Below are 26,193 nucleotides of genomic sequence, written 5' to 3' on the forward strand. Positions count from 1 at the left end.
GCGCCCCAGGCCGCGCGCGGCGGGGTCCTCCGAGCGTCTGGGCTCCCCGAGGGGGGCGCTCCCAGGCAGGAAGGGCGGCGGAGCGCCCGCCGTCGGGGAGTCCCGGGAGCTCCGAGTGCGCGCCTGGGGCAGGGCCCGGCGGCGCGGGCTCGTCCGGCTCGGCTCTGCTCCCCACCTCGGCAGCGGTCTCCGGGGTTCGGGGATGCAGGCTGGGCTCTCACAACCCTCTCCTCAGCCCCAGCGGTCGGGTCGGAGTGAGACACGCACGCGTGGACCTCCGCAGCCGGAGAGGCAGGCGGTTAAGGTGGGGAGTGGGTGAGTTAGAAGAGGCCCGCCCCCTTCCGCCCAGCGCCCCCTCCGCCTCTCACCCGGCGCTTGCAGCGGTGTTGCCGGCCGGGGTCTGAGTAAGTCCGGTCCACGGTGAGCGCCGTGTCGCTTCCCGGCATGTCGGTGCTCGGGCTGGGAACTTCACGGTCTCCCGGGGCCACCGCGCCGGGAGATGCCGGCAGTGCTCGGGCTCACCCCGGGAGCCGCGGCCGAGGCGGGCTGAGGGGGCTGAAGGGGGCGGCGCGGGCGGCTGCAGCTGTTGCCGACACCCGCGCGGCCGCCCAGCGCCGCCGCCAATGCCGCCTCTTGGGGTTAGGGGTGGGGCTAGGGTGGGGAAGAGTAGGCGGGCCAACGAGGGAGGCCACGCCCCCTCGTTGGCCCGCCCATGGCCACGCCCCCTGTGCCCTACCCTGCCTCGGCAATTTTCTCGGAGCGCCTCTGTTCGCTCCCCCCACGTTGGTTGAGACTAGGTCCCCCAACGCGGCCCCCTCTCTCCTCAGATGAGCGATGTCTTCAGTGGCTTGTTGGCTTCTTTGGAGGCTGATGGTACAAGATGGCTTTGGGAGCAAAAACGCTGACTCTTGTCTGAAGGGCTTCCAAAAATTCTAGGCTGCCTCCCCATTCAACAGGCACTTACTGAGACTGGGCAGAAACCATGAAACCAGACCATGGACCAGGGCCCAGAGATGGGAAAACAGAAAACAGGCTGTTTGTTCCCTCCTTGTGATTCCTCTGAGCACACTTCCACTAAGATCCCACTGGGTTATGTGTTTTAATTTTGCATAGCTGACTCAAGCTACTTGAAAGTCCAGACATGGCTTTTCGATTTTGGTATTCTCTATTTCCTAGTGAATGCGTTCTGCCCGCAGGAATTTGAAGTCTGCAAAAAAGGCTTGATTGGTGAGCAATTAGATACCATTTTTCTGAACTGAAGTTCTGAATACCTGGTCTGGCTAGGCAGGATGTAGCAGTGAGAGCCTGGGTTGACAGGTGTAAGACTGTTTTGAGCAAAGGAGTTACATGATTTCCCTTTACATTTATAATATATGCAAATATACCTACAATATAAAACAAACTACATTAGATAGATTAAAGATCTATTGAAAAGTACAATTTTAAATTCTCACAAGAATATGGAAATTCGCCTGGTGTGGTGGTTCATGCCTGTAATCCTAACTACTCAGGAGGCTGAGATCTGAGGATCAAGATTCAAAGCCAGCCTGGACACAAAAGGACCTGACACTGTTATCGCCAATCAACCTCTAGAAAACGGGAAATGGGGCTGGGCTCAAGGTAGGGTGGTAGCCTTTAGCTGAAGAGCTCAGGGAGAGCACTCAGGCCCAGAGTTCAGGCCCCATGACCCCCCCCCCCCAAAAGAATATGGAAGTTCATTTTGATCTTAAGTCATAAAATGCAGGTCAAAGAAAGCATAAACTGTAAACTATAAAGGTTGGCCAACGTTAAAATTTTTCAACTTCTATATGACTAGAAATTACAAAGTGAAAAGAAATGCCACAAACTGAGCTTTGGCTAAAATTTTTTAATATATTTTTATTGTAATTAATAGAAGGGTTACATTATATTTGCCAGATAGAAGGTACATTATTTCACAAACATTGCTACTCTTTCTCATGTTTTTGTCCCCATTTCCCTCCACCCATCCTACCCCTCATCTTGCTTTCCCCTTTCCCTGTCCTATTTCAAATAAACAAATAAACATATATACAATATATCAGATAACAAGGTAAGACACTGTAACAATATGAGATAACCAGGGGACAACAAAAGAGATGAGAAATAACAGTACATTAAGAACAACAATCACATATTATATGGCTCCTGTTTCTATATCCTGGAGTTCCTTTCATTTAGCATCATCCTATATGGCCTTATGTATCTAGGTAAAAAAAAATTTTACAGACAATCTGAGAAAAACAAGCAAACCACAGAATATCATCCACAGCAAGATTCTCTTCATGTAAAATTTAAAAATATAATATATAGCCTGTGGTGTGGAGGTGCATGACTAATCTCAGCATTTAAGAGCCTGAGGAAGGTTCTGAATTTGAAGACAACTTGAGCTGCATAAAGACCCCCAGCTCAAAGAATATAGAAGAGGAAGAGAGAAAAAGAGACTACCAAAACAAACAAACAAAAACCCAATAAACACATGAACTAGCTGTATGCTCATGCCTGTGACCTAGCTACTCAGAAGGTAAGACCGAAGGAACATGATTTGGAGCCAGCTTGCACAGAAAAGTTCCCAAGACCCTACTGCTAAAAATAACCAAACAAAAAGCTGATCTAGAGGCATGGCTCAGGTGACAGACACCAAGCCAAGCAAACAACCAAGCAAGCATGCATCCAAATCCTGGTGTGAGCAAAAACAAAACAAAACAAAATGATGGATGGTATGCAGGGTACAGAGTCATTTACATACATTCAAGAATAGATTCTTACAGAATTATTAACATTTAAAAGTAATTAATAGAATGATTTTATTCTTCATCCTAGAATTCAAGTCACTAGTATTTTCTCAAAATAAGTATATTAGTGCTTTTGCAAAAAAAAAACCATAAACGTTTGTTATTGTTCGTTTTAATCATTACACTAATAGACTTCCAAGATCTATTTTGACAATACTTGAGAGTCCATCTCTGTGTCCCCCATCTATTTGTGATACCCACTGTTTTGTATTCAGCTACATAGAGCTCTAAGTGTGGGGGGGGGAGGGGATGGAAGAGAGGGAGGAAGGGAAGGAGGGATGGAGGGAGGGAACAAACTGCATGAGTGAATACATTTAAAGAGCCTGTCCTATGTGAGATCTCTATGAAATCAAGATGGGGCTAGGTCAGTGCTCCAACAGGCATAGACTTTCCGTTCCTACTACTGTCTAAAGAACACCATCCTGGAACGTTGACCCTTGGTGGCAAAGATGAATTAGAGCCTTATCAGGCTCACTTAAATTTCAATTAACAGGAGATGTTCTATCTTAGATCATTTAAATTTATTTCAGCAGCTCTGCTGCTCTGCTGGGCACTCAGACAAAATAATGTTTAAATGTACAAATGAAATAGCACAAGAGCAAGCTCCCCAGAAAAGAAAGAAAACAAGCAGTGCTCATACCAGCTGGCTCTGCTTTTGGGAAGGGGAACCCAGGGAGGAAAATAGAGTTTCCTTCCTTCAGAGGGAACACCAGTGTCCAGGATTTTGTTGAAGGAGAGAGGAAAATGTGAGAAAGAGGAGGAGAGGAGTGGGGAGATAAAGAAGGGGAAGAAGGAAGAGAGGAAATAATGGAAGGAAAGAGGGGGGTGGAGGGAAGGAGAAAAGCAAATTTGTCCCAATGTAAGGATTCTCGGCCTCTGATGGATCTCCAAATGCCTCACTCTGGGAAAACAGTAAACTAACACCTAAAGGAACAGAAAGGAACAATAAGAAATACAAAGGTTCACACCTAGGGGTGTGAAATAAGAATATGTGAGAAGCACATGGCAGTTTAGGCTAAGCACAGAAGAACAGGCTTAAAATTTGGAATGACAAGACAAAACTTCATCAAATAGGTAGAATTACACCTACCTTTTGTAGTGCACACTAGCTGGGACCTTCAGCTCTACTTATAACTGAGGTGGTTTAGTCCCTAGCACATGAGCCAACCTCAGCCAAGCAAGAGTTACTGTGACTTGTGCAGAGACAGGTGTGTGATCTAGTCAGAGCCAATCAACATCTCCCCTGAGACTGGCTGCTGGGAAAGAGTCCCATCTTCAGAGAGGATTGCTAAGTGGGGACAATAAGCTTATTGCCACGTGGACTTCCTTGCTACCATACAAAGAAGCCTCTCTGGGAAAGCAGAGCCATAAGATGAAGCAAAGTTCCTGTTGAATTGTTTGTGCACTAGAGCCTGCTCTCTCTTCCCTGTCTCTACATGGCAAGTCACTCTAATGGATTGGCTTACAACAGTAACCACCATTATTTGCTCATGGCTCTGCAGTTTGGGTAGCCCTCCCAGAGAGCCTTTCTTTCCCATTGGCAATGCTGGATGGGAGTATCCAAGATGGCTTCATTCCTGTCAGAATCAATAGGAACGGGGATGGCTGGAATGGCTGGCTAGGCCCAGCCAGGCCTCTGTCCTGGTCTATATATACATATGTATGTATGTATGTGAATGTGGGAATATATACATATATGTATATATAGTGCCAGTGTACATATATATGTATACATATATATGTGTATATATATGTATATAGTGCCAGTGCCAGTGTACTAGACATTGAACTCAGGGCCTAATACTCTTACTTGGATTTTCTGCTCAACACTGTTACTCTACCAGTTGAGCCACACCTTCATTTCTGGCTTTTTGTTGGTTAACTGGAGATAAGAATTTCTTGTATTTTTCTACTCAGGCTAGCTTTGAACCACAATCCTCACTCTTCAGCCTCCTGATGAACAAGATTACAGGCATGAGCCACTAGTGCCTGGCTTATTTATATATTTTAATTAAATAATTTTAGATTAGATTATATAGTCTCTCATCTTCCAAAGGGACCCGCTGTCCATCAGGGGGGTATCATACTGGGTCAGAGAGATTGCCAACCACTATCTTGCAGGGGATCCACCACTAGCTATGGTCTGGCTGTGACTACACCCTCTTTTCAGTGACATCAAACAGTGCATTCCTCCTATGTTAAGACCACTTAGAGATGAGGGTTTCCCTCCTGTAACCTCCAAATCCTGACAAGTACAAGGGACAAGCAGGAAGAAGACAAAGAAAAGGATAATATTTCAGGAGTAGGCAAGATACTTGGAAGGCAAAGATTGGAAAGATCTCAGTAGGGGGCTCAGAATGGGCAAGGAGTTAGCAAGATTCTATCTCAACTAATCAGCTGAGAGTGGTAGATGACACACACCTGTAATCCTAGCTACATAGGAGGTAGGAGTAGTAAGGATCATGGTCTGAAGTCTAGGCAAAAATAAAGTAAAAAAAGTGCTGGGGGTGTGGCTCAAGTGGTAGAGTACCTGCCTGGCAAGCTCGAGATCCTGAGCGCAAACTGTAGTACGGTCACAGAAAGAAAGGCAGGTAACGAAGGAAGCAGAAGGGAAGAGGAATAGAAGGAGGAGAGGGAGGGAAGAAGAGGGAGAAATAGAGAGACAGAGAGAAACTAAGAGACATAGAGACAGAGAAACCAAGAGAGAAGTCCAGAAATCTGGACATCATGAATAGGGAGTGTGAACAGCAGAGAATTCTAGTATAAGCATAAAATGTTCTGAGGCTACTAACCAGAGTCTTCCCTAGTCATTCTAGATAACCTCTTGGGAACTGTTATATTATTATCTGTTCTACTATAAAAATTTGCAATCATATATTATTTAAATATTTCAAGAGCTGAATTTATATTCACCCACACAGCCTCTACCAAATTATAGACTACCTGAAGGGAAAGAGGCCTCAGCTTCTACATAAGTATGTATATCCTTGATATTTCCCAATGTGATATTAAAGACATACTTGCTTAATGAATGTGTGAATCAATCAATTCAACATTTACTAAAATCTACTCCTTTCCTAGACACTGGTCTTTTAAAAAATGACAAAGATGTAAGCAAGATACAGTTTTTGTCCTCACTGGGGTGGAATGAACAATTCAGAAAGATGAAAATGTGCTAGATGATGAATGTTACTGAATTTCAGATGTTGAGGAGGTATTGAAGTTTGGGAATTCTCCATTTATTTATTGAGCTCCTTTGATATGACATGCTCTGTTCTTGACACTGGGAATACAGTGAGTAAGACATCCTGATGAAACATTCCTAAGATTCACCTAGATGCCAAGACAGCCATGTCCTTGGCAGAGTTGTAGGACAAAGTAGACTCATGCTCCTTACTTCCTCCAAGTCCCAGCTTATCCTATCTATACAATAGCTAGAAGAAAGGGGTCAGAAGAAACTCTGATTCTGTTGATGAAAATTATTTCTAAAAGAAAATGATTATTTCTTTCCATGTTCCATTTCAAGTCAACAGTCTATAGAAGTATTCCCTCTGGGAAAGAGATTCATACAACAAAATGTACAATAATTTTTCCCCTCCCATAAGGATTTAAGGGCAAAGAGAGAGAGCTAAAGAGAATAAATCTGGGATGACTGCTGGTAGATCGTGCCTATAATCCTAATTACTCAGGAGGTTGAGAGCTGAGGATCATGGTTCAAAGCCATCTTGGGCAAAAAAGTCTGTGAGACTCTTATCTCCAATAAACTACTCAGGAAATCTTGAAGTGGCATGGTGGCTCAAGTGATAGAGCATTAGCCTTCAGCAAAAGAAGCTGGGGTCAGTACTCAAGCCCTGAGTTCAAGTCTCAGGACCTGTCCTACCCCCCCCCCCGCCTAAAATACAGAATAAACCTGATTTTTAAAATTTATTCTACTAGCTTGAAATGAGTGATTGCTGATCAGATATATCTGGTATGTGACAGCAAAATTTTAAAATGTCTTCATTAGAACTAAAAGCTTTCAGGCCTACTGCAAATAATAAGCTCTAAAACTACCTAGCTTAGAACCAACTGCAAATGGCCAGTCTTAACACTTGCATTTAATTTTGAATATAATCTATTTCACATGAATCTAAGAAAATAATTACTGGTATTTATTTAGTGGTAGTGATGATCTGGCATAGAAACCTCAAACTTCCACTTGGCATGGTTCTGATTAAAATTAAAAAAGAAAGTACAGGCCGGGAGTTTGGCCTAGTGGTTAAAGTGCTTGCCTAGCATGCATGAAGACCCGGGTTTGATTCCTTGGTACCACATGTAGAAAAAAGCCGGAAGTGGTGCTGAGGCTCAAGTGGTAGAGCTGTAGCCTTGAGAAAGTCCAAGGACAGTGCTCAGGCCCTGAGCTCAAGCCCAGGACTGGCAAAAAAAAAAAAAAAGAAAGTAGGCAGACTCAAATGAAAACTCAGCAGGCTTTCAAACTTTCCTTTGATTACTCCTTTCTTAGCAAATGCAACAATTTCATATTATTGATTTCTTAAGAACAATGATTATCAAAGAGAATTATACAGAGAGCCTAGGAGGGTTCCAGAAGCTAGTCTCAAACATCCACCTTCTTGCAGACTCAAAGCTACATTGGGAAGTGCAAAAATATATTTTCCTTCATCAAAATTAAAACATATTTCTTGATAAAAAGGCTTGTTAAGAGACTGAAAAGGCAAAATACAGACAGGGAGAAAATATTACCCCAAAAGAATTTGTGTTTGGATTGCATTGAGGATTATTGAGGCCAGGGTGTAACTCAGTGGTAGACTGCTGGCATAGCATGAATGATTCCCAGCAACACACACACCAAGCAGGGGAGAGGGGGGAAAGGGAAAGAGGGACAGATGGAGAAAATGGAGAGAAGAAGACAGGGAAGAAAGGAAAAAAAAGGGAGATGTTTGATCTTTGCCAGGTGCAGTGACACAACCCGATAGTTCCAGCATGGAAGACACAAAGGCAAGTAAATCATGAATTTGAGGACAACCTGGGCTACATAGCAATACCTGTCTCAAAAACAAAACTAAATCAACCAACAAACAAAAATCAAGAATTCTCAAAATTCAATAGTAAAAATACTTATAATCCAGTTAAAACTGGATTTTTAATTGGAACAGACATTTGATTAAAATAAGAAGGGCAAGTAAACACATGGGGATAGAGTCCATGTCCTCAGCCACAAAGGAAATGTCTCCACAAGGAGACATCACTACGCTGCCCAGTTTTCTGGTGGTTCCTTGGAGATGAGAGTATCATGAACTTTCCTGCCTGAACTGCTTGGAATTGTGATCCACAGATCTCAGCCTCCTGAGTGGCTAGAATTACAGGTGTGAGCCACCAGGGCCTGGCAGAGTCTTTACTTTCTGTCTACATGCTACAGGGTGCAATGTGTGTGCTGTTACCTCTAACATCCTGACTTTGACCCTTGGAAAGAAAGTTACTGTGTGTCTCTCTTGGCGACCTGCTATTAGAGGTTTTCAGAAGCTCACAATAATGTTAGGAAACAGAATCCGGGAAAATGCCTGCATTAGGCACAGAATAGTCTAGTGAAAGTTTGGAACTGGAGTTATGGTCCTGTAGGTGTCCACCTCATGCAACCCCAGAGGAAGTGTTCTCTGGGGACTGTAGCTGACTCCATTTTTGGCATAGTCAGCCTAGATGTCCTTTCAATTAAATTCCCATGGCATCTGAAGGATGAGCTAGCTATACCTCAGGAACATACAGACTGTGAAAACGTATTTTGCCAGATGAGGACAAAGGGAAATGACATTTCCCTTTAAGATGTCCAACTTACACTCCCCTTAACAGGAAGGGTGCTCTGCCTATTGAGCCATTCCTTGTCCACCAGGGTCCATGTTCATTGCTCTCATTCCTGAATTTTGACAGTTATCTGTTCTTTAGATTACTGTAATATTCAGTTATAAATGATCTGGTGCTGTTCTGGGAGGCAGAATGGTACTCCAGAGACAGACCATCTGGATTCTCTTCTTGGTGCTGCCAACTCTTAGCTCCAGCATCTGTAAGCTGGGTATGGCAATAGCATCCACCTCAGACCATTATTAAAGATCAAACGGGAAGGCATACAAAATATGAACTTGAGAAATGTCTGCAGAAAACAAAAACAACCCCCAAGCCTATCTCCGGGTGATACTGCTGGCTCTCTATAGTGAGACTTCAAGAATTTCTACTGCCACCCTAGAAGTGTTCTTCTAAGGAGAATGCATTTCAATGACATACTTCGTCTTTATAATTGGCAATGGAATGAGGTAGAAGGCAGGAGCTTGTGGCTGAGGGCTGTGCTGAGCTGGCTCCGGGCCCCAGGTAACCCTCCCCCTTCCAACCTCTGTCCATGCTGTTGCTATCACCTCAAAGCATACGAACTACCACAATGAAGAATGAGAGCTTCCTCCTTTTCCAGTTCTGAGGTGATACTTCTACAGGGGAAAGTTGCTTTCGGTTTGTGTACTTTTTTAAAAAAATATTTTTTTACCCCAACATTATTGGGACTTTATATTTTTTGCCACTCCTGGGCTTGAGCTCAAGGCCTGAGCACTGTCCTTGGACTTTCTCAAGGCTATAGCTCTACCACTTGAGCCTCAGCACCACTTCTGGCTTTTTTCTGTGTATGTGGTACTGAGGAATTGACCCCAGGTCTTCATGCATGCTAGGCAAGCACTGTACCACTAGGCCAAACTCCCGGCCCTGGTTTGTGCACTTTGATCAAATAATTCTACTGTTAGGAATCTATCCAAAATAAGATAATATTTGAAAAGTATTGAGACTCTATAACAATGTCCCAGCAAAAGGCTAAGACAATTCAAAGGTTTAACATTTATGAAAAATAAAGGACTAATTATATAAATAATGATACAACCACACATAAAATATAAAATAGTTATTGCAAATTATGCTTGGGAAGAATATGCAATCATGTGAGGAAACATTAATGTGATAATTTTATAAAAATTATACTAGTAAAATGTAAGCTGGCCGCTCAAAAAAAAATGAACTCATTACTTGACTTATGTAACCATAATCCCTCTGTACATCACCTTTACAATAACGATAAATATTTTTAAAAAGAAAGAAAAAAAAAGGAAAAGTCAACCAGGTGCCAGTGGATCATGCCTATAATCCTAACTGCTTAGGAGGCTGAAATATGAGGACTACAGTTTGAAACCAGCCTGGACTGGAAAACCCCAGTAGACTTATATTCAATTAACTACCAAAATGCTGGAGATGGAGCAATGGCTCAATTGGTAGAGTACTAACTTTGATGAAAAAGCTAAGATCGTGATTAGGCTTTGAGTACAAGCCCTCGTACCTGTGTGTGCACGCACACACACACACACACACACACACACACACACACACACTTGCTCCCACGCAAATAAAGGCCAGGGACCTGCCAAAGGACCAACATTGAAAAGTATTATGACCATTAGTGTTAGCAACCACCAGAGCAGCAGGGATGTCACTCTGACCCCTCCACTCCTCACCATACCTCCTAGTGGACACATGCCAACCAGGACATTCATACAAGAATGTCACAGTCCCCATTTAGAAACAACTCACTGTCATCAACAACAGAATGGATAAATGTCACACAGTCATTTCCCAATTAAGGTCAGTCAGCTGTTGCCAACAATAAAAAAAAATTGCTACATGAAAATGTTAACTGGGATCCTATTTTCTTAACTCAATTCACACAGTAAGGTTTTTTTTTTTTCTGTTATGTACTCAAACCTAATTCTGACTGTTACCAGAGGATTAACAAAATGCCCAGTGCAAAATAACAACCCAAATGCCTTCCTTTTGAAAAAAAAAGTCAGGAGAAGTCCAAAATATTTTGCTAGTGAAGAGTAAAAAGAATGCTTTCTTTATGTCTTTTGTCTTCTTACAGCCTCTCTATAGTACGCAGGCCAAAGCCAAAAAGTGACAACAGTTGTCTATTCATCTACACCAGGCACTTAGACACCAACTAGTGCTGAGTTCCTGCCAACCCTTGCCAGCTGTCTCTGATGGGAGGTGCCTCACATTCCCATTGTACAGAGAAGCAACTAGGTAGCAACCAGAACCTCTGAGCAGATGAAGTGTTTTGACCAAAGATGTCCAGTCAACAAACGGCCAAAGTACAATCAAAATTCCAGGTCCAGGTCAGACTCTTATTTATTATGTGTGTATTCTTGGAAAATATAGTCTTTTTTTCTATTAAATTACTGAGACTTCAATTAAGGCCCTGGGTACTGTCCTTTAACTCAAGGCTGGAGCTCTACCCCTTATACTACCATTCCATTTTTGAATTTTGGGGTGATTAATGGGAGCCGAGTCTCATGAACTTTCCTGCTCAGGCTGGTTTCAAAACACAATCCACAGACCTCAGCCTCCTGAGTCGATAAGATTGTGGGTGTGAACCACTGGTGCCCAGCTATAGTTAGTAGTTACAGGCCTGTTTCCTTACCTGCAGAATGTGGATACCCCCAAATACTGACTCTTAACCACAGGTCCATGCTGACACTACTGAGAGAATGTATGGTGAATAAACTCAATCCACACGGAAGCCACTGGCAGAGCTCGCCTCATAAAACATTAAATTTGTATGCATTTGACTTGTCCCTACACTCGGCCTGACCTTTCCCTGCTTTTCCCAATAATTTAATGAACATCTACCATTCCTGATAATTCAAAGATGAGTTCCACATTCTAAGCTTTTTTTTTTTTTTTTTTTTTTTTTTTTTGCCAGTCCTGGGCTTGAGCTCAGGGCCTGAGCTCTGTCCTTGGACTTTCTCAAGGCTAGAGTTCTACCACTTGAGCCTCAGCACCACTTCCAACTTTTTTCTATGCATGTGGTACTGAGGAATTGAACCCAGGTCTTTGTGCACGCTAGGCAAGCACTCTACCACTAGGCCAAACTTCCGGCCCGACATTCTAAGCTTTTCAAGAAAGATTGTTTAAAATTTAAAAATCAACTAATGACCTTAATCCTTTATCTGAAGACTCCTTGTAAATGTTTCTTATCATTTCTGAGTTACTTCTAGACTTTTACTTTTCCATCTCAAGTTTCACCAAGTGAGCAGTCAATTCTGTATCACTTTGGAAGAGAAGGTTCAATTTTGAAGTATTCAACTGTCCTGGCTGACAGTTTTGAAAGGTATTCTACAGTTCTATTATTTTGCATTGCTTCTTTCCAGATCAGCGGTAGCTCATATACTCTTAGCTCCTGTTTCTGACATTCTATTGATTTCCTTTGCATTTGAAGAAATGTCTTTTATAAAAAGAGGGGGAAAAGTGACAGACATAAAAAACAGCGGACCCAGTAGGCAAACGCATCTGGTTATACATGTGTGCACACAGTGAGCACACACACACACTCATTATCAGAAGTTACCAGGAATTCAACATGTAGGCTTTTTACAACATTAGTTAGACTTGGTTATTTAGAGTTAAAAACAAGAACAGGAAATAAAAGAAAACCCTTTAAATTGCTAGAAGGAACTTGAAGTAGGAAGAAAAATAAATAATCTAAGAAGAGGTCTTCAGTTTACATACCTTAGACTTGAATTTTTCCTCCACCTAATGCAGCAGAAATCCACACATTCCACGGAAGCTTCCTGACACAATTGCAAACCTTTCCTCTGGAAAATATGTCATTCTTCACATTTCCATCTACTCTCATCACAAACAGAACCATACTCTCTTCAACCCCAAAGTGCCAGAATCTATTAGATATCATCTGTTTTTAGAATATAGATTACCAATCAGAATGTACACTTTTCACAAGACCCAGCTTTGTAAACACATTTAAATTTTTGTGCTTAAATATTTCCCTTATTTAGATATCATGATTAATTATGCAACTTGTCTAAAGCTGTAACTATCCAGCATGGTAGACAAGAACCCCACATGGTCACCAACCATTTGAGATTGCTACTATGACAAAGGAGCTGACTTTTGAATATTTACTTAATTTTAGCCAATTAAATTGTAATTAATACCTTGAAGACTTATACCAAAAACAAAAAACCCCAAAAATATCTACCTCCTTAAAACAAGTTGAGTATCTCTTATCCAAAATGCTTGGAAATATAATTATTTCAGAATTTGGAATGATTGTACATCCATAATGAGAAATCCTGGGAAAGTGAGCCAAGTCTAAACATGAAATTCTCCTATTTCACAGACACAGCCTGTAGGCAATTTTGTGCGATATTTTTAAGCACCTGTATTTTGACTGCAACCTATCACGTAGGGCCAGGTGTGGAGTTTCTCACATAGTTTTGAATTTTGGAGAATTTCATGCTCTTCATTTGGGATAAGCATGTTTCCATATTTACTATGCCACAATGCAAACAATAAACATTTGTAATTAGTTATCAAAATATGATAACATAGGTTCATAAGTATTCTCCACAACTCACAGAGGCACTGGCTTCCAAGTTTATAATTTATAATATAAATTATAGGGACAGTAAAGCTAGTATTTCTCCAAGTGATCTTTTGGTCAAAATTCATCTCCCAACCCTGGTTGCATATTATTACTATTCCACCAACTATTTGCACAGTCTAGTTTATATTAAAGACACTTGTGTATATGCCTACTATATCAACTCTAATAGATGGTGACTAGAAGATTCGCTTGTCCATTAAAAAAAAAATCTATCACTCTTGAACATACTTCTTGCAATGAAAATCCTTCTATAAATGTTTGAGGATTTGAATATTGTATATACTAGTGTGTTTTAAACATTAAACTTTCTATAAAACAAAGCCTAAAACTAATATTGAGATATTTTGTACTCACAAAGATGCAGTATCAAACACATGTCAATTTTCCCTCATAGAAGAAGTCTTCTGTGACTCAATAGATGAAACAGAACTCAGTTAAAAGGCCTTTCCTACAAGCTGGCAAGCTTATTTAAAAATGAAATGGAAGCAAAAAGACAAGTTGGAGAAAAGTTTGTAAGACAGCAGATGCAGGGCACCCTTTTTACAAGAGAGCAGGCTATTTTATCACCAGATGTCCTTACAGTCACATGGCTAGAAGCAGGGATATGGCTCAATAAAGAAGCAGCTCTGAATAGACTCGGAAGTACAGTAGAGCATAGAGTGTCCTTAGACTCAATGGGCAGTGGAAACTATTGGTGAGGCAATGGAGAAAAGTAAAGCTGCAGTAGATCGCTGCATACAAAACCAAATTAAAAAAAAAATCAGGTGCTACTTAGAAAACTACGTCATGTTTTCTTATTATTGAGAACTCACTGAAGATTCCAAATGAACTGCTATACCTAAATTATATATTACAAATCCATTATTTTTACCCAATCAATAGACACAAATAGGAATAAATTAAAAAGGCACAGGAATAATGGCATTTAAGAATTTATTAGGGGGCCAGGAGTTTGGCCCAGTAGTAGAGTGCTTGACTAGCATGCACAAAGACCCAGGTTCAATTCCTTGGTACCACATAGATAGAAAAAGCCAGAAGTAATGCTGTGGCTCAAGTGGTAGAGCTCCAGCCTTAAAAAAGCCCAAGGATACTGCTCAGACCCCAAGTTCAAGCCCCCGGACTGGCAAAAAATAAAAATAATTTATTAGGAAGGAGTTTTATACAACAGTCTGTAAATTATGACAGTTTCCCTTTTTTATTATACTGAGTAGAGCAGAGGTCATTTGTGGCTTTGCACAGGTCAAACTTTGGGAACTGAAGAAGAAACTATGGAGGTATTCTGAGACTGGACAAAGCAGTTTAAATGACTTCCCTTATAAACTAACTGTGTGGAGGTGAGATCACAGTTCCAAAGTAGTGATTGCCCATGTAATTCCCAGCCTCTTCTATACTTCCATCTGGGTTGCTCAGTGGGTTATGCTCTGCATATCCTCATCAGTCACCATCAGAGTCAGTGTGGAGACAGCTCTTTCCCTGGATGCTGCAGGGTTGCTACATTTGAGCATGCCCGGGCCCATGCCAGCCTTTCATCCTACTAGCAAAGGTTGGTTTTGAGCGCATACATCTCACCTCTACTGAATTGTCTTCATGCTCAAGAATTTTTTTGCCCTATTTTCTAGATCTCCTGCTATGGAGATCCTGTGGTGGTCTCATAATATGCCTGGTTTATTTTGTCGCAGTTCTGGGGGCTAGGTCCAGCACAAGGTGGCAGCAGGGTGGTCTTCCCCAGGCCTCTCATTGCCTACAGATGGTGGCCTCCTGGTTGTGTCCTCATAATGGTCATCTCACCACACAGGGACCCCCTGGTGTTTCCCAGTGTGTCTATCTGGGAATAAAGACACCAGTTATATCAGATTAGGGCCCCATCTACCAACATTATTTAAATGAATTGCCTCACATTTGAGGTGTTGGTGGCTAGGGATACAATGTGTGAAGTTTAGGGACACACAATGAATTCTGTAACACCATTTCTGTGATGATCTCCTTGCTGTATATGTGTCACCAGCAATGTTATGACACAGCAGGGAAGGGACTGAGATGGGTTCCATGGCCTTGGAAAGATAAAACCTTCATTTGCTTAGCTGGAAACTGCTCATTGTGAAACAGGAATTCTTTTCAACTCCTACTTAAATTTTACATAGCGTTACATAAAGAATTTCATCAAAAGAGATAACTTAAGAGGTAATGATCCATTAAATGTCTTTGACAGCTCCTCCTGAAATTCTAGTCTTTTCTCCTTCAGAGCAGGTACAGTTTTCAGTGTGCCCTCTGTCTATATAATACAAACATGCAGTCTCTGACAAAGGGGCAGAAAAGGAGAGGGGGACAGAACAAAAAAGATGGGGCCAGACATTAGTGGCTCATGCCTGCAAATCCTAGTTACTCAGGAAGCTGAGATCTGAGGATCAAGGTTCATAGCTAGCCCAGGCAGGAAAATCCATGATACTCATCTTGCTTAACCACCAGAAATCCAGATGTGGTGCTGGGCTCAAAGTGGCAGAGCACTAACCTTGAGCAAAAGAGCTCAGGGGCAGCAGGCCATGAGTTCAAGCCCCAGGACCACGACCAACAACAACAAAAAGATAGGGGAGCCAGTGACTGGAGAGCTCTGAAAAAAAAAGCTCAGTCAAAACAAATATACTACTACTGACAGGAGCAATGGAGCTGTAATGGTACTGCTTTCAATGGGATATCAAGCCTGACTTCTCCAAGTGGATTTCTGGTTTGCAAAAGGAGTAAGATGAAGTAAAAAAGAAGCATTAAGCTTTTTTTTTTTGGTGTGTGTGCTGATGCTGGGGCTTGAACACAGGGCCTGGATACTATCTGTGAGCTTTTGTGCTCAAGGCTACACTCTGCCACTCGAGCATCACTTCATCTCACAAACTTTCTTGCCTAGACTGCCTTTGAACCATGATTCTCATATCTCAGCCTCATAAATAGCTAAGATTACAGATGTGAGCTACAGTGCCTCGCAGAATGAAGCTGTGACTGGACCTAGTGATTCAGCTTTTAATGAATTAGAATCTACCTAACAAGGCTTGGGGGGACATGGAATTATCAGCTAGACAAGAGAAAGTCCTAGCCTTGTCTGTGGAAGCTCTCAGGTGAACAAAGGACCTGACAGTCAAGATTCTGGATTTACAAGTCTAAAGCATGCCTAAAGAAATACATTGAAGGAGCTGTGGCCAAAGATAGGATTTTATAACTATGTATTGATTTATATTGGATTTCTCTATCTATTTCAGAATTTGGAATCTCTCCAGGATTCTATCCCTGCCAATTCCTAGGTGGTTTGTGGCAAATTGAAAGTATCTCCACATATGCATTGCCAACAGATGGGATTATTAAATGCTTAGTGCAAACAATGATCCATATATGTGTTTCCACCCACCAGCAGACAAAGCCGAGCTCCTCCTATTCCAATCAATATTTACATCCTGCCACTTACTGTTTCCAGAATGCCAGCGATGGAATTCCATTGCTCTTTTTAAGGTGGATGCAAGGAATCATTCATGCTTTTACTAAATTTTCCACTTAACTCATTCTGAGAGGAAGTTAGCCTTTAGTATAAAGAATGACACAGCTTATAGGTTGGCATACCTTCCCTTACATGTCAGTCACATTTCTGAATTTGATAACATTTCCCCAAAAAGTCATGTTTAATAATATAAATTGAATAATATATATGCCTAGGAAAAATTTACATCTAGACTTATGGAGATTTTGAGAAGGAACATGTGATTTTTTTCAGATGCAGAAAAGAAAGCAGAGATGAGTAAAATGACACAGTGACAAGAGGTGGATAAGGCAAGAGGAGAAGGAGAAGGCAGAGAGAAGTTGCAGCTGCAACTTCAGCAGTGGTTCACTGCTGAATAGTCAGGTCTGGCTCTCTATGTCCGTGAACTTTAATAAACACACACCTGCAGCATTCTTGTTCCAGGTTGAGCATGGCTAGAAGGAGATGGAGGGAGGTTAAGAAACTTGCCACAGTCACTTGAAGTAACGGATTGAAACCCAAGTCTGCCTAACACCACAGACCAAGCCATTTCCATGCCCCTAAACTTCCTAAAAAAATAAACAGAGCTAAGTTACACAGTTACGTTTAAATCTGACATGTATGAAAATACCATAATGTGATCCATTATTTTGTACAATTAACATAGACTAACGAAGGTTAAAATGTATTTATAAAGGCATTATACTAAGTTAGATTCAGAAGCTTCTGAAAACCTCAGGTTTACTTCCTACAATTTAGTTGGTGGATATTACTGGTTCCTGTTTTGGCAGCACAACTAACATTTAATTAATGAAGTATGAATTAATGCATAATTAGGCACAAATCAAGTGACCTCAATTAACCAGTCATGAGAAATTCCAGAATCTTTTGGGTCTTTATTTTGAATGCAGTTAATTAAATGAGAACTGTAATGTCCTAGTCCTCAGAATGTCTTGCCAGAGTAGAACATTTACTAAGCTATTCTACGTATTTACCTTTATGATAACACATAGAAAAACATACATGTGTCAGTCAGGAGCTGATTCAAACTCAAGAACACATGACATCAGAAAATATACTCAGCCTGGAATCAGTGGCTCACACCTATAATCCTAGCTAGTAAGGAGGCTGAGATTTGAGGACTGTAATTTGAAGCCAGCTTAGGCAGGAAAGTCTGTGAGAGTCTTTTCTCCAATAAACTACCCTAAAAAGGTCCCAAGTTGATATGTGGCTCAAATGGCCAAGTGCTAGCCTTGAGCAAAAGAAACTCAGGGACAATATCTAGGTTCTGAGTTTAATCCCCAGGATATGAGCATGCATACACACACACACACACACACACACACACACACACACACACACACACACACACACACACACACCAGGTAAAAGAAAAAGAAACATATAAGAAAGCAAAGAATGTCAGGCCGGGAGTTTTGCTTAGTGGTTGAGTGCTTGCCTAGCATGCACGAAGACCCGGGTTTGATTCCTTGGTACCACATACGTAGAAAAAAAGCCAGAAATGGTGCTGAGGCTCAAGTGGTAGAGCTCTAGCCTTGAGAAAATCCAAGGACAGTGCTCAGGCCCTGAGCTCAAGCCCAGGACTGGCAAAAAAAAAGCAAAGAATGTATGTTAAAACCAGCACATTTGAATGTGGAAGCTTTCATAATTAATAACAAAACATTAGATGGGACATAGTTCATCCAACTGAGTGCTAGTGCTTGACGTGTGTGAACCAACTAGTTAGAAATAGTTTTCGGTGGCAACAGAGAAAATGCATAGTTTGATATAGTTTGGTAACTTGTTCATCCAGAGCTACTACAGTTGACTACAGAGCTAATGGAATCGAAGGCTCAACACCTTCTGACCGACCCAGAGTACTGTGAACACAAGAGTCCTCATGTGTAAGTGCAAACTGAGCACTTTGGCAAGGGCCTGACCTACTACCACTGTCAAAGCTCACTGTTGCCACTGTAGTGGCATACATACTACCAGTTTTCCAAAGGCAGCAGATAACACACCTGAGGAGACTTTTGTACTCTGCTTACATTTAACGTGCAATTTCAGTCCAAGATTAAAGCTGTTTCCCTTCAATAATGGTTGCTTTTCTTTTGAATCACTGAGAAAAAAAATCTACGTCTGCTCATGGGTCATCCTTAGTAGAATGGAAACTGGGAAGGGAACGAATGGGCTTTTTCTGTTTTCTGTCATCATGTCCCTAATTAGGTGATTTTTTTCAGAGAACAAAAATGTTCCAGGCACAATAACCTCGCTGCAGTTTGATAATTCAGAGTATTCTACCGGCAGGCCCAGTTATTATTCTTTTTTAATCTCAGCCTCGCTCAGGTGCCAAGAGTATATTCAGTAAATCAAATCTACTTCCTTCAGCATTTTAAATCCCATTTGTATCCCAACAGAAATACACACTTCCTTTGAAGGAAAGGAGCCATGTCCTTAAAAAGGAAGTTGATAAGCTTGAGATATGTCTTTCCTATAGGAAAACAATCTACCAGGCTCAAGGGCATTCTGCTTCGATGGAAATTAGAAACCTGTCCTTCAGAGCATGTGCACTGCTGTACTAAATGGCCAAAGTACACTGGTAGCACTGTGACCAACTCCATATAGTACATTCAAATGACAAACTGAGTCTGTAGGTGGTGACCTTAGTCTCAGATTTGGGGGGAAGGGGTTGGGTATATTTTGTATTTTCACTACCCCTAACTCAGGGAGAACCCTATTTTGTAGGATTCATAAAGTTATTACCTTATGACCCAATACCAAGGGAAATGATGGTTACAAAAAGTCCCTTCTAGGCAGATGCTAGTGGTTCATGCCAGGAATGCTAGTTTCTCAGGAGGCAGAGATCTGAGGATCACAGTTTAAAGCCAATCTGGGCAGGAACATCCATGAGACTTTTGTCTGTAATTAACAGCAAAATGCCAAAGTGGAGCTGTGGTTCAAGTACAAGTGTGTTCAGGGATGGCATCTAAGCCCTGAGTTCAAGCCCTAGGACTGGAGGAAGGAAAAAAGAGGCCCCTAGGAGAGCAGTGTGAAGAGAAGGTGAGAATGACGTTGGATTTATCAAAGTCATACATTACCACATCCTCATCTTCACTGCCTATGTTTTGTTGCCTTGGACATCATGCAGAAGAGAAAGGCAGAAGATGATGCTAAGGAAGATAAAGCCCAGGTACAAGTCAAGTCACAGAGAAGACCAGAAAGGGTCTCTGTGATAGCTAACTGGCACTATTTAAATACTATTTTTTTCTTTTCTCTTTCTCTCTTTTTTTTTGTAAGTCATGGGATTTGAACTTGGGGTCTGGGTCCTATCCCTGAGCTCTTACTGTCCTCAGGGCTAGTGCTCTACCACTTTGGGCCACGGTGCCATTTTCAGCTTTCCGGTGGTTAATTGGAAATAAGAGTGTCACAGACTTTTCTGCTGGGGCTGGGCAATCCTCAAATCTCAGCCTCCTGAGTAGCTAGGATTTCAGGCGTGAGCCATCAGTGCCCAGCTATAATATGAATTTGTGTGTGTGTGTGTGTGTGTGTGTGTGTGTGTGTGTGTGTGTGTGCCACTACTAAACTCTCCATGTTCAAAGCTTCAAATGGAGAAGTCATTGGATATTAGAAGTGACTTTCTAATTTTGACTGTTCATCGAAGAAGGGAGTTTGAAAGCTGTGGTATACTGTTAAAGACTGTCTGCCCATATCCTGTTTGAATACCATAAATATGTGCGTGTGTGTGTGTGTGTGTGTGTGTGTGTGTGTACTTCCCCAAGATGATTTCAGCCAACCCTTGTTGAAAATCTATTGCCACTATTTTTGTTGTTGTTTTTGGTTTTGCTAGTCTTGGGACTGGAACTCAGGGCCTAGACATTGTCCTTGAACTTTTGTGTTCATGACTGACATTCCACCACTGGAATTACAGCTCATTTCTGGCTTTTTGGTGGTTAATTGTCTTCACTTAGAAAATACTTTATGAAACACCTGAACATTTGCATCCAAACCCAAATATCAGTCTCCCATAGTTACTGAGAGCCTCCAGTCAGGCCTGGGCCAGGATGCAGACCACTGCAGCTGAATAAGACCACCAGTAGAGCCTGGGCAGAAAATAGACACCAAACAAGTGTAGTGTGGCTTGGACTCAGGAAGGAAACAGAGGGTGTGAGGCAGACACCTGATAAGGAGAACTCACCAGATTAGGAGTTGGAAACCTGTCCCCAGAGGTATGACTTGAATATGGTTTGTTTCCCAAAAACTCATGTGCTGGAATCTTGGTCATTAATATAATGGTATTTGTTGGGGGCTGAGTAACGCCATGTCTAATAACTTTCTGCTGAGACAAGGCAAGGCTCAAGAGGCAGGGCGCAAGACTTGATTACCATTGGTTAGAAATGTATAACCAAATGTGGGACCTAGAGTGAGGGTATATTAGCTGGAGGGACTTCCTCAGGAGGGGGGTTTTTTGAGAGAGAGATTTTCCTGCCTTGATGAAGCTTCGTGGCGTCTCTGTGCTCTGGCGAAGGAAGGCTGAGTGCGGGACAGTGGGCCCTCTCCTCTCGAGGCATGGACTCGTCAGGTGTGTTTTTCCCCATCCCTCCTACTAGTCGAGAGGGACTGGGGACGAAGGACCCGGACAGGTATTGAAACAGAGTGAGTCCTTTACGAGATAAGGCTTAGTAGGATGTGAGTAGGTCATGAAGGGGTCAACAATGGTCTCAAGGAATGGGTTACTTCTGGTGAGAGCAGGCTGTTATAAAAGAATGAATCTCATCCCTTCCTAGTCTCTTTCTTCCTCTCTTGTTATGTGACATATTTTCCATGTTGTGACACAGTCAAGGAGCTCTTGCTAGAGTCCAGTGTCATGCTATGTGGACTTTTCAGTCACCAGGATCAACAAGTCAAACTTCTTTCTTAATACATTATCCAGCCTCAGATACCTTAGTATAGCAACACAAAATGGACTAACAGATCTGATGAAACACTGAAAGTATGGTCTAAGACTACTATATCTGGAATGGGTAAGGGAGGAGGCTGGAAAGAAGGCAAGTACCCGAAAGAACAGTAGATAGAGTCTGGTGGGCTAGATGAGGGCCTCTGTCCAGGGCAACTGGAAAATCTTGACTGGCTCTAAGCAGAGGAGTGCTATGGTCATATTTTATCATTATCTTTGATGTTTTAGATCACTCTGGCTAAACTCAAGATAGAACTGGGTAACTTTGTGTGTTATATTCCTTTCTGATGAAACTAATGTACATGTGTATATTCTCTCTCTCTCTCTCTCTCTCTCTCTCTCTCTCTTCTCTCTCTCTCTCTCTCTCTCTCTCTCTCTCTCTCTCTCTCTCTCTCTCTCTCTCTCTCTCTCTCTCTCTCTCTCTCTCGATGTGTGGGTTAGGCTAGGTTCCAGAGGGCAGTGAAGGAGCACAGATGTACGTGGCTATATTAATGAGGCACCCAGGTGTATAGTTAGAAGCAGACAGACAGCTAAAAGAGGGTAGAGGTTCAGAACAGACATAGTAGGAGACCAGTTTGAGTTTGGAAGGCAGAGAAACACAGATGCACAGATGCTATTTCAAGCCAGGTATGATCTGAGGGGGGGAGGGCGGGAGAGAGAGACAGGGAGAGACAGGGAGAGACAGGGAGAGACAGGGAGAGACAGGGAGAGACAGGGAGAGACAGGGAGAGCACGCACAAAGCAAAAGTGTCTGGGACAGAGACAGAAGAATGCATCCATCAAAGTGGCAGTCCCACCTCAGACCTACCCTGATGGCCATACACTGGAACAATCCATTTCTAGGCATCTCACATACACCTCCCTCACTTCTTGAGGTCTTTTGTTAAATATCCCAGCCACACAATCAGTATGGACTTCCTGAGTCATCTTATGCTAAACTGCAGCACTCACCCAATCCACTTTCCCTGCTTTCTAGGACTTAAGGTATAAGAGAAAAGCAAGAAAATTTAGTATCAGGGAAAGCAGGAGCAGGATGTGTGAGTAAGGCAGTGGCTAGCATTTCCCAGCTGCTAATCCATCACTGTGGCAGGGCCCTCACTCCCTCGCCTTGTACTTTAACCCTGACCTTGCTCATCCCAGGAGGAAGGCAGGCTTGTTCTCTCTTTACAAATAGTCTAGAAAAGTAACTTTCCCAAGGTTACAATATATATCAAAACCTGTTAAAGGAAATCATGGCCTAGAAACTTTCCACTGGCAGCAGAAGAGGGGAAACCAGACAGGGAACAAGCCAAGGCTCTCCACGGCTGGCTGGTGAAGAGGAGGTGAAAGCCGGAATGGAGGAATGGAGCTCAATTTAGAGGGGGATGTTGTAGCTAAGGAAAGTTTTACTTTAGATGAGAATAAAACAATTTGAATTTCTGAAAATTCTATGCTCCTATCAGAGCGTTGGGTGCCATGTCTTATGTCTTATCAGCATAGAGAACTATTTTCCTTACTTCAGAGAAATTTGGATTTTGCTTTTCTTTGTTCTGTTCTTGAAAAAAAATCATTGGCAATGTATAAAATTTGTTTTTTCACATCTCAGTGGATGAAGAAATCTATAGAAGAGAAGGTGCATTAATTGGGTCAACATAACAAGGAAACAAAAAGATGACCTACTCCAGTGTTTTAGAGAAGCTGAAAAAATAATATGAGGCTTTAGAAGAAGCAGTCATAATCTAGGAAAGGTGGAATAAATTTGTAATCCCAGTACTGGGAAGGCTGAGGTAGAAGGATCACAACCTGGGCTATATTAGCAAAACCCCATCGGGAGAAGAGGGGACCGGAGGGGAAATGAGGGGAGACGAGAGAAGGGGAAGATAGAATACAGGATGGAGAGGGAAGGGGAAGAGGAAGCAGAAGAGGAAAGGGAAGAGGAAATGCAAGGGAAGGGAAGGGGGAGGGAAGGGAAAGAAAAGGAAGGCAAGGGAAAAATTGACCAAGCCATACTATACAGTAGCAACATGGTGAGCCATCCAGTCTCAAGCTATATAGCTAGATGGCATTGCCTGCTCTGGTAACTTTCGCACGCTGCTCCTCTTCATAAATCAGGGTGATGATGCCTTTCTTGGATCTGGGCAGAATCAGATGATGTGGAAGCAGCCAGAGTACTTTATTTGAATGCCAGGTGTGTCAAGTGTTCACTGTAACTAAGCATTAAAAGACACAATGGGCACACCCTGGAAGCCTACTTAGATACACAATCATTCAGCAACTGATTCAAGATTTAAGACCAAAGTTTATCACCTCTTAACACATGTTGAGATGCCAATAATGGCAGCCTAGGGAGGCTGAGGCAGGAGGACTGAAAGCTTGAGGCCACCCTGAACTATAAAGCATGACCCTGTCTCAAAAACTATCCTATGTTTACAAAGACCTGCATATTGACTTGTCTTTACTACCACTGTTCATGATGAACTAGACTTACTATGAATCAGGCTAGGGCCATGTCTACTCTCTGAAGGTGCTCATAGAGTGAAATGTTTCCAGCTCTGGCTATAACAAGGGACAAATTCTGAACACCAGTCTTGCTACAAAGGTGTTTTTGGCCCATGCTTTTACTAATCCAAGAAAAACCAGTACACCCAGTCTAATTACACGTCAGCTTAGCTTCAAGACTCTCCCTTAGATGCTTCCCACACCCAGTCATAAGGATGGAAGACAAGACTGTACATGTCTCCTGACCTGTCCAGCTCCCAAACCACTCTTAATGGAAACATGGAGATGGCCTTCTCCAGCTACAGGGACAAAGGGAAGCATTAGGGGATGACTTTTCAGCTCTCTATTAATTGTGAAACAGTCAAGTCCTGGCTACACACGACAAATTTGGGAACTGACAAACTGGGGGTGGAGATGGGGGATTAAGGGTCACTGAAACCAAATGTATCAGATGTTTTGCTTATATAACATACTAGGCTCCAGGAATCCCTGGGTGGAACACACTGATCCCACTTCCAAGCAGATCAGAGCTACAATGACTAGATCAGCAAAGCTGTATGGGGCAACCTTCTTGTGTCTGTCTCTCCATGAGATTGATTGTCTTCCTTTCCTTTTCATCCTCTCCATCCCTTGGGTGGAGAAATGGGGTCTTGGATTTCTCAGTGACAGTCACTTCTAAACCAGTACTGTTAGTCTCCTAAAACTCCAGGGAATTCTTATCTCCAAGTCAGTCCTGGCTAGGGACACAAGTAGTATAAATGCAAAATAAGTGTGTGGATTTTCTTCAGTGGATATTTAGCATCTAACCAAAGTGTAGACTAGTAGATTGTGGGTTACGATGGTCATCATCTGAGACCTTCCACAAGTCCGTCTGACTAGACTCCTCACCCCCTTGCTCTCTTGCCCCTTCCCACACCCCAACTTAGCCATGCTGTATTGTTCACCATTAGCTACTTACACCTGCCTTTCCAGGCATCACATTTCTCCATCTATACCTGATGGATGACATAATCTCCCTCCTACAAATGTTCTTTTTTTAAATACCAGTCCTAGGGCTTTGTCTCGGGGCCAAGGTCTTCTCCCTTAGCTTTTGTGCTCAAGGCTAGCACTTTACCATTTCAGCTACAGCTTCACTTCTGTCGCTTTGCTGATCAATTGGAGATAAGAGTCTTAGGAACTTTCAAATCACAACCCTCAGATCACACTCTCCCGGGTAGCTCTGATTACAGAGGTGAGTTACCAGTACCTGGCAGAAGCTCCATTATTTGTGTCCACATGGACCCATCTTCCTTAATTACTGCAAGTAGCATTTCCCTTATTTTGACATATTTTGTTTAAAACAATGAATTAATTACAGGAGTTACTGATTGAGAGTACATGCTAGCAAACTGGAATCCTGTGAAATCCTTCTATACATTTTATTTCATCTCCATGATATTCCATGAGAACATGAAACTATTGTGGTTTGACAGCTGGGAAAATTAATGCCAAGCAAGGGTAGCTATTGGCATTGGGCTTGGTCCAAGCAGTTGAACTCCAAACTCGCAAACCTATTTATTGTCTTATATCATAAGAATTTGTTTGTTTCATCTGCTCTGAGCATCTGAGCACATGCACCTTTGAACATCCTGTTATATTAACTGACAACCTAGCCTAAGATAGATGCTTGAATTTGAGCAAAAAGAAAAAAAGCCCTGTTGTGATTTTGTGCATTTGTAGACAGCTGGCTAAGTCTTCCAGGCATGCTCTCTTTCTATATGCTTAATCCAGAAAATAGGCTTTCAGGGTCAGGTCAAGAGCAGCAATTAAACTAGCCCTAAAAAATATCCATGATACAAACCCAAGGAAATAGGAGAAATCTGACCCCGACATTTTCTAGAAGCATTAGTGGGAGAACAGAACACAGGCACCACTGTTTCCTCATTTTGGTGACAGGCCCCTTAGTCATCAAAGCTAGACTCAGTATAGC

The 26,193-nt window shown here is 42.3% G+C and overlaps 1 protein-coding gene across 3 annotated transcripts in view; it reads right to left on the minus strand.

The window, feature by feature from the left end:
• Tmcc3 (transmembrane and coiled-coil domain family 3) overlaps positions 1-26,193 on the minus strand; it is a 160,319-nt gene that overhangs the window by 67,977 nt on the left and 66,149 nt on the right. Inside the window, exon 1 of one of the 3 annotated variants that reach the window (XM_090328401.1) lies at positions 369-558. The exons of the other annotated variants lie outside the window; for them this stretch is intronic. Coding sequence (XP_090184527.1) covers positions 369-446 — 78 coding nt within the window. The 5' untranslated portion in view covers positions 447-558. Of the gene's footprint in view, positions 1-368; positions 559-26,193 lie in introns of those variants that run through there. 3 annotated transcript variants of the gene reach the window in all.

This window comes from Megascapheus bottae, chromosome 2 (genome assembly GCF_031878675.1).
Source record: "Megascapheus bottae isolate mThoBot1 chromosome 2, mThoBot2.hap1, whole genome shotgun sequence".
In the NCBI taxonomy this organism is placed as follows: Eukaryota; Metazoa; Chordata; class Mammalia; order Rodentia; family Geomyidae; genus Megascapheus; species Megascapheus bottae.